Source organism: Panthera uncia, chromosome X, assembly GCF_023721935.1.
Source record: "Panthera uncia isolate 11264 chromosome X, Puncia_PCG_1.0, whole genome shotgun sequence".
Taxonomy (NCBI): Eukaryota; Metazoa; Chordata; class Mammalia; order Carnivora; family Felidae; genus Panthera; species Panthera uncia.
In genome coordinates this window covers 122,201,305-122,211,084 of record NC_064817.1, presented here as the reverse complement: position 1 = coordinate 122,211,084, position 9,780 = coordinate 122,201,305, and the positions used below count along the sequence as shown (strand labels likewise).

The 9,780-nt window shown below is 37.8% G+C and overlaps 1 protein-coding gene across 1 annotated transcript in view; it reads left to right on the top strand.

The window, feature by feature from the left end:
- The window catches only part of TMLHE (trimethyllysine hydroxylase, epsilon), a 65,534-nt gene that overhangs the window by 33,508 nt on the left and 22,246 nt on the right, over positions 1–9,780 (top strand). Inside the window, exon 3 of the mRNA XM_049643321.1 lies at positions 1,667–1,971. Within this exon, the coding sequence (XP_049499278.1) occupies positions 1,667–1,971 (305 nt within the window). The remainder of the gene's footprint in view (positions 1–1,666; positions 1,972–9,780) is intronic.

The following is a 9,780-nucleotide window of genomic DNA, read 5'->3' as shown; positions in this document are numbered from 1 at the left end:
TGACCTCCCAGACGCTAAGTCGCGCTTGCTGTCGGAACACAGTCCGTCCGGCCCCTCCGCTTTTGCCAGCCAGACTCGGGGGCTCTGCTTGGCCGGCGGGCCGCCCCTCCGCCCCGGCTCCCTCCCGCCAGTCCGTGGAGCGCGCACCGCCTCGCCGCCCTTCCTACCCTCTTCCGTGGGCCTCTCGTCTGCGCTTGGCTCCGGAGACTCCGTTCTGCTAATCCTCTGGCGGTTTTCTGGGTTCTTTAGGCAGGTGTAGGTGGGATCTAAGTGATCGGCAGGACGCGCGGTGAGCCCAGCGTCCTCTTACGCCGCCATCTTCTTCTCCTGACCCGATTTTATTCCTTCTATCTGCATTCATATTTATTACTTACTTTACTTTGTTATTTACTTTTATGTTTATTATTTTACTAAATTTTTATTAATTTTATCTTCCCCTTGTTAATTTGGGAATTCTAGTTGAGCTTTCTAGCCCATTAAGTCACCTTTCCTTTCCCTGTTAACATTTTCAGCCACAAATGACTCAACTATTTCAACATGGCCCCTAAACTGAACTTCAACCCCTCACACTCCCTCATTATAATCCAACTACAATTCTCCATCTTTGCATATGACAAGTTAACTCAAGTGAAAAACCTGAAGTCATTCTAGATTTTTGCTTGTTCTTTGTCCACCACATTTAATTAATCATCAAATCTACTACTATAGTATCTCTTTGGTGTGTCTTTTCTACACCTTTCTTAAGCTCAAGCCCTCAGTATTTTTGTCTATTTCAGTCATCAAGTTGTTCTCTACATTTTTTGTCATCTTGCTTCCCACAAGTCCATCTCCCATACTATCATCCTAATCAAGTCTTAAAAATGTTAATGTGGGGGCGCCTGGGTGGCTCAGTTGGTTGAGTGTCTGACTTTGGCTCAGGTCATGATCTCGTGGTCTGTGAGTTCAAGCCCCACGTCAGGCTCTGTGCTGACAGCTCAGAGCCTGGAGCCTGTTTCAGATTCTGTGTCTCCCTCTCTCTGCCCCTCCCCTGCTCATGCTCTGTCTCTCTCTGTGTGTCAAAAATAAATAAACATTTAAAAAAAAAAATGTTAATGTGACCATAGAGCTTCCCAGTTTAAAAGCCTTTTGTGATTCTCTGTTCTATGCTGATATACACTTCTTGCTCTCTTCCTTGAATATACCTTGTAAAAAATGTCCTTTCTTTGTGGCCCCTCTATATCTTTTATATAACTGTATTACAGTTCCTATCATAATCTTATTGATATTTCTATGCTTCATCTTTTCCTACTAAACTACAGGCTTCTTTATTTTTTATTTTAAAAATTTTTTTAATGTTTATTTTTTGAGATAAACTTTTTAATGTTTATTTTTGAGATTTTTAAAAAATTATTTTAATGTTTATTTTTGAGTTTTTATAATTTTTAATGTTTATTTTTGATATATATTTTTTTAATTTCGGGCTTCTTTAAAACAGAGACTATATCTTATTCATGTCTGTATTTCCAGGGTCTGTCACATATAGGCTTTAATTCATATTGAATATGTTTAGAAGAAACCTGTAATAGTATTAGTATTTCAAAGCACAAAAAAGTACAACTGGCTATATGGAAAGATAGTTAGGAAATGAAAATGACACAAGTAGATTCGGTAATTATTTCATATATAATTTTCTAAAATTTTGATATGTTCTCTTTTCTCCACTGAACAGAAGACTTTAATTTTTTCCCTTTTCAGCATTCAAGTGTTTCACTGTCTTAAGCATGAAGGAACAGGTGGCAGGACACTGCTGGTAGATGGATTCTATGCAGCAGATCAGGTACTTCAAAAGGCACCTGAGGAATTTGAGCTCCTCACCAAAGTGCCACTGAGGCATGAATATATTGAAAATGTTGGCGAATGTCACAACCACATGATTGGGGTTGGGCCAGTCTTAAATACCTACCCATGGAATAAAGAGCTGTATTTGATCAGGTGAGCACCAAAGAACTATCCCCCACTGTAATGTACTTACCCATTATTAGCCTTCAAATGTGATGAAAATCCCTAAAATCCTTATACTGACCGCATTTTAATCTTGCTGTTTTAAGTCTCTTTATTAACAATTTCTGTTATTATACTTCCCATGGAATAATAAATAGGCCAACAGGTAAAGAATACTAGATTTTAAAATGAAAACATTATTAAAATCAAAAAAGTGATTAAATTGTGCTCAGTGACCAAACAGCTAGAGTACCCAAAGGCATCATGACCACACTTGTCTGTAGCCCACATTTATGCAAATCCCCTGACCTGTATATCCAACAGTCTACTAGATAGTGCCACTTAGGTATCTTATAGCATCATAACGCACATCATATTCAAAATTGAACCCATCATCTCCACTCATTTCAGTCTGCTCCTCCACACCCAGTTGTAAATATAAAAATAAACTGTTTCTCCTGCCTTTGCCCCTGGATTTTAATAGGAACTGCATAAATACTAATTCACTGCCATCGGATAACCTCCTCTAGAAAACTCTCTCTTAGTCATCTCTTGTATCCCCGTTGCTTAGAACAGTGAGCAGGTAATCAGTATTTTTTCCAACATTTGACGAGAAACATTTTTAAACATATAGAAAAGTTGTAAGCATTTACAGTAAAACCCATAGACCCACCACCTAGATTCTACCAGGAGGGTATTGCTGTATGCTTGTTTTCTTATCTGTCTGCCTATCTGCCTGCCTATCTGTCTATCTATTAATCTCATTTTTGATACATCTCAAAGTACATTGCAGATATGACTACATGTCCCCCTAAATGCTTCAGCATTTATATCTTTAAGTAAAGTTCAATATTTGTTTACAAATTTTTAATTTTGAAATAAAACTTACATAAAATTATGTTTTAAAATATCAAATATACACTTGCTGAATTTGGACAAATGCATATACCTATGTAAACCAAACACCTATCAAGATATAGAATGTTCCTGTCACTGCAGAAAGTCCCTTATACTCTTTCCTAGTCCAACCCTGCACAGCCACCCCAGAGGAGATCATGGTTTTGATTTTTGCCACCATTGATTAGTTTGGCATGTTCTAGAAATTCATACCATAGAATAAATGCTTTTATTAACAAACACCTGGGCTGTTTCTAATTTGGGGTTATTATGAATAAAACTGCCATGAGCATTCATAGAAAAGTATTTTTGTAGATATGTGTCTTCATTCCACTCAGGTCAATAGCTACAAGTGGAATACTGCGTCATAGAGTAGGTGAGTGTTTAGTTTCATAAGTAACTGCCAAAACTTTTACTAAAGTAGTTGTTTGATTTTATATTGTCATCAGCAGTGTATGAGGATTGTAGCTGCTCCACATCCTTGCCACTACTTGCTGTTGTCAGTCCCATTAGTTTTAGCCATTACGGTGGTTATCTCTTTGGGATTTAATTTGCATTTTTTTGATGACTGATGATGTTGAGCATCTTTCCATGTGCTTATTGGCCATTTATCTATCTTCTGAAATATCTGGTTAAATCTTTTGCCCATTTTTTCATTGAGTTGTCTTTTCATTATTGAGCTGTAGGAGTTCTTTATATATGCTGGTCACTATTTCTTACTGAATATATGTTTTAGGAATATTATTTTCTATGCTGTAACTTACCTATTTATTTTTTAACAGTGTCTTTTAATGGGGAGAGAATTTTAATTTTAATAACATATAATTGATTATTTTTTTCTTTAACAGTCATTGTTTCTATGACCTGCATAAGAAATCTTTAACTACCCCTATGACATGATGACATTCTCCTATGCTTTCTAAAAGTACTATAGTTTTATTTTTACATTTAAATCTGTGATCTATCTCAAATTAATTTTTTCTGTGTGGTGAGGTATAGGTAGAAGTTCATAGTTTTTACATATAGGTATCCAGGTGTTGTAGCCTCATTGAATTGCCTTTGCAACTCTGTCAAAAATCAAATGGCCATGTAAATGGGGGTTTGTCTCTAGGACCTCTATTTGATTCCATTATGTATCGGTGGATCCTTATGACAGTTCCACACTGTCTCAGCTAGTGCAAGTTTATACTAATTTTTTTCTTTATTTTTTTTAAATTTACATCCAAGTTAGCTAGCATATAGTGCAACAATGATTTCAGGAGTAGATCCCTTAACGCCCCTTACCCATTTAGTCCATCCACCCTCCCAGAACCTTTCCAGTAACCCTCTGGTTTTTTTTTTCCATATTTAAGAGTCTCTTATGTTTTGTCCCCTTCCCTGTTTTTATATTATTTTTGCTTCCCTTCCCTTATGTTCATCTGTTGTATATCTTAAAGTCCTCATATGAGTGAAGTTATATATTTGTCTTTCTCTGTCTCATTTCGCTTAGCATACTACCCTCTAGTTCCATCCACATAGTTGCAAATGGCAAGATTTTATTCTTTTTGATTGTCGAATAATACTCCATTGTGTGTGTGTGTGTGTGTATGTATATATATACATATACACACACACACACACATACCACATCTTCTTTATCCATTCATCCATCATTGAACATTTGGGCTCCTTCCATACTTTGGCTATTGTTGATAGTGCTGCTATAAACATCAGAGTGCATGTGCCCCTTCAAAACAGCATACCTGAATCCCTTGGATAAATATCTAGTAATGCAATTGCTGTGTCATAAGGTAGTTCTATTTTTAATTTTTTTGAGGAACCTCCATACTGTTTTCCAGAGTGGCTGCACCAGTTTGCATTCCCACCAGCAGTGCAAAAGAGATCCTCTTTCTCCCCATCCTCGCCAACATCTGTTGTTGCCTGAGTTGTTAATGTCAGCCATTCTGACAGGTGTGAGGTAGTATCTCATTGTAGTTTTGATTTGTATTTCCCTGATGATGAGTGATGTTGAGCAGTTTTTCACATGTCGGTTGGCCATCTGGATGTCTTCTTTGGAGAAGTGTCTATTCATATCTTTTGCCCATTTCTTCACTGTATTATTTGTTTTTTGGGTGTTGAGTTTGATAAGTTCTTTATAGATTTTGGAAACTAACCCTTTGCCTGATATGTCATTTGCAAATATCTTCTCCCATTCCGTTGGTTGCCTTTTAGTTTTGCTGATTGTTTCCTTCACTGTGCAGAAGCTTTTTATTTTGATGAGGTCCCAGTACTTCATTTTAAGTTTACAGTAATTCTTGAAGTCAGATAATATGTTTGTTAACTTTGTTCTTTTTTAACATTATTGTGGATATTCTAGATCAGGGGTCTACAGATTTTTTTTGTAAAGGGCTAGATAGTAAATATTTTAGGCTTGTGACATATATGGTCTTTATTGCAACTACTCAATACTGTTGTGGATGTACAACAGCAGCCATAAACAACATATAAATGAATGAGTGTGACTGTTCTAATAAATATGATTTACAAAAGTGGTCAGTGGTCTGGATTTGGCCCACAGACCATAGTTTACCAAGCCTCGTTCTAGATTCTTTATATTTCCATACAGATTTTTAAATCAGCCTGTCAATTTCTAGGAAAAAGCCTGTTAGGGTTACGATTGGGATTGCTTTGAATCTATAGATCATTTTGGCGATAACTAACAAACTAACAGTTTTGAGTCTCCCAATCCATGAACCTGATTTATCTATTTATTTAGGTCTTCTTTAATTTCTCTTAGCAGTGTTGTGTAGTATTGAATATACAGATCTTGTATTTCTTCTGTTAATTTTATTCCTAAGTATTTTTATATTTTGATGGTATTATAAAATAAAATTTTAATATTATTTTCAAATTATCTGCTGCATTATATTAAAAATTGATTTCTTTTTAAATTAGCCTTTTATTCTATATCCTTGCTAAAGTAATTCATTAGTTCTAAGTTTGTGTTTTTTGGGGTTTCTTAAAATTTTTCTATATACAAAATCATGTTGTAGGGATAGTTTTATTTCTTCCTTTGCAATTTATATGCTTATTCATTTGTTTTTCTTACCTTATTACACTGGCTAGCACCTCCAGCACTATGTTAAATAAGGGTGGCAAGAGCAGACATCCTTAGGATGAAAGTGTTCAGTGTTTTGCCCGGTATGATATTAGCTATAAGAGTGTTGGTGATGTCTAGGGGCACTTGGGTGGCTCAGTCGGTTAGGCGTCCAGCTTCAGCTTGGGTCATGATCTCACGGTCCATGGGTTCAAGCCCCATGTCGGGTTCTGTGCTGACAGCTCAGGGCCTGGAGCCTGCTTCAGATTCTGTGTCTCCCTCTCTCTCACTCTGCCCTTTTCCTGCTCACACTGTCTCTCTCACTCTCAAAAATAAATAAATGTTTAAAAAAAATTTTTTAAGTGCTGGTGATGTCTTTTATATTCTGGATGAATTTCACTTCCAAGTTTCCTGAGATTTTTTTACATCATAAATGGGTATTAAATTTTAATAAATCCTTTATATTCATGTCAGTCATCAATGAAAATAACTATGTGATTTTTCTTCTTTATTCTGTTAATATTGTAAGTTATATTAATTTCAAATGTTAAACCAGCCTTATAGTCCAAGGATAAACTATGCTTGGTCACAATTTATTACTATACACACACAGCGTGTATGTGTGTGTGTGCATGTCTGCATGTGTATATTTAATACTATGGGTTCAATCAAGAAATAAATACCACACATTAGTTTATTTTTGTTGTTTTTTTTCTATTTTAATTAATGAGCAGTTAATATACAATATTAATTTCAGGTGTACAATATAGTGATTCAACAATTTTATACATTACTAAGTGCTCATCATGACAAGTATACTCCTTAATCCCCATCACCTATTTCTCCCATCCCCACCCACCCACCTCCCCTCTGGTAACCATCAGTTTGTTCTCTATAGTTAAGAATCTGTTTCATGGTTTGTCTGTCTCTCTTCTTTTTTCCCTCTGCTTGTTTTGTGTCTTAAATTCCAATATGAGTGAAATCATATGCAATTTTTCTTTCTCTGACCAGTTCACGTAGCATTATACTCTCTAGCTCCATCCATGTTGTTGCAAATCGTAAGATTCATTCTTATATATGGCTGAATAATATTCCATATATATATATATATATACACATATATATATATGTACATACACACACACACACACACACACCACATCTTCTCTATCCATTCATCAATTGATGGACACTTGAGCTGCTTCCATAATTTGGCTAGGCATGCGTGTATCTCTTCCTTGCATAAGTTCCTTATATATTTTTGGATACTAACCCTTTATCAGATATGTCATTTGCAAATATCTTCTCTGATTCCCTAAGTGGCCTTTTAGCTTTGTTGATTGTTTCTTCACTGTACAAAAGCTTTTATTTTGATGTAGTCCCAATAGTTTACTTTTCTTGTTGTTTCCCCTGCCTCAGGAGACATATCTGGAAAAATGTTGCTAAAGAACTTATAAAATGCAACACCCAAAAAACAAATAATCCAGGTAAAAATTGGAAAGAAAAAAGTGGGCAGAAGACATGAGTAGATATTTTTCCAAGGAAAACATACAGATGACCAACAGACACATGAAAAGATGCTCAACATCACTTGTCATCAGGGAAATACAAATCAAAACTACAATGAGATATCTCGTCACATCTGTCAGTATGGCTAAAATTAACAACACAGGAAGCAACAGAAGATGTTGGTGAGATACAGAGAAAGACAGATACCATATGGTTTCACTCTTATGTGGATCCTGAGAAACTTAACAGAAACCCATGGGGGAGGGGAAGGAAAAAAAAAAAAAGAGGTTAGAGTGGGAGAGAGCCAAAGCATAAGAGACTGTTAAAAACCGAGAACAAACTGAGGGTTGATGGGGAGTGGGAGGGAGGGGAGGGTGGGTGATGGATATTGAGGAGGGCACCTTTTGGGATGAGCACTGGGTGTTGTATGGAAACCAATTTGACAATAAATTTCATATATTGAAAAAAAAAAAAGAAGATGTTGGTGAGGATGCAGATGCAGAGAAAGGGAAACCCTCATGCACTGTTGGTGGGAATGCAAAGTGGTGCAGACACTCTGGAAAACAGTAGAGAGGTTCCTCAAAAAAAGAAATAGAATCATCCTGTGATTTAGCAATTGCATGACTAGGTATTTACCCAAAGAATACAACAATACTAACTCGAAGGGACACATACACCCAGATGTTTATAGCAGCATTGTTTACAATAGCTAAATTATGGAAAGAGCCCAAATGTTCATCTATTGACTGATGAATGGATAAAGAAGACAGAATATTACTCAGCCATAAGAAATAATGAAATCTTGCCATTTGCAGTGATGTGAATGGAGTTAAGAGTATTATGCTAAGTGAAACAAGTCAGGAAAGACAAATAGCATATGATTTCACTCATATGTGATTTAAAGAAACAAAACAAACAATCATAGCAGGGAAAAAGAGAGAGGAAAACCAAGAAACAGACTCTTAACTATAGAGAACACACTGATGGATACCAGATAATAGGTTGGTGGAGAGATGGGTTAAATAGTTGATGGGGATTAAGGAGGGCACTTGTGATGAGAACCAGGTATTGTGTGGAATTGAATCACTAAATTGTACACCCAAAACTGATATTATACTGTATGTTAACTAACTGGAATTTAAATAAAAACTAAAAAAAATAGGAAAAAATGTTGGGGGGAGTTAAGATGGCAGAGGTGTTGGGAGACCCTAGGCTTACCCTTTCCCTCAAATACAGCTGATAAATATCAAATCATTTTGAACACTGAAGAAATAAATCTAAGGACTGAGATTAAAAATTCGTGGTCTGAGGATCTCCTGGGTTTCACAGGGAGAAGCAGTTACCCTGCTTGGAGCGCATTTGGGAGAGATTGCACAGCCTCTTTAGGGGCAAAAGACCTGGCAGATGCCACTGACCTACCCTGTTCACTAACATAGGAACAAGAACACTGGCTGAGGGCAACAAGCCTTTGTGCTGGCTTTCTGCTACACTTTACCAAAAACTCTGAACTACTGCATGGTTGTGCAACCGGTTTCTGGGACAAGCCAGCACTGGCCACAGCACAGCAAGAACCTCCCCCAGAGGGTCAACATGGGTCCCCGCCATGCAGATCTCTAAAATACGGAGTTTTGTGTTTTTTTTTTTTAACGTTTATTTTTGAGACAGAGAGAGACAGAGCATGAATGGGGGAGGGTCAGAGAGAGAGAGGCACAGAATTTGAAACGGGCTCCAGGCTCCCAGCTGTCAGCACAGAGCCCCACACAGGGCTGGAACTCACGGACCGCGAGATCATGACCTGAGCCGAAGTCGGCCGCTTAACCGACTGAGCCACCCAAGCGCCCCTAAAATACGGAGTTTTGAAACCCAGCTGCGTGCCTGAGATAAAACACAGGAGTGCTGTGCTGCCTGGTAGGCAGACAGCTCAGATGCAGGCAGGGTTAATGCGGAGAGCTGGTGGAAGCCAGAGACACAAGAGAGGTGATTGTTCTTCTGTGAGGGCCTCCTGAAGAGAGGTGGGTGTGAATTCCCCAATCCAGGGATGAAAATAGGGCGATGCCATTTTCACCCCACCCATCAGCACTGACCTACTTCAATGAGCAAAACAGTGCCACCAAGTGGAGGCCAGAGCCACTTACACCAAGCCCCGCCCCCCTGCAACCTACAGGTACATCCTCACTAGGGCAAATCCATCTAAGAATTAGCGCAGAAGGCCCCACCCCCAGCAGACCAGCACAAACCCTCACAGGCACCAGGTGTACTGATCATAGAGTGCTACAAAGCGTCAGTTCTAGGGGTAATACGATCTAGCTTCCTTTGGT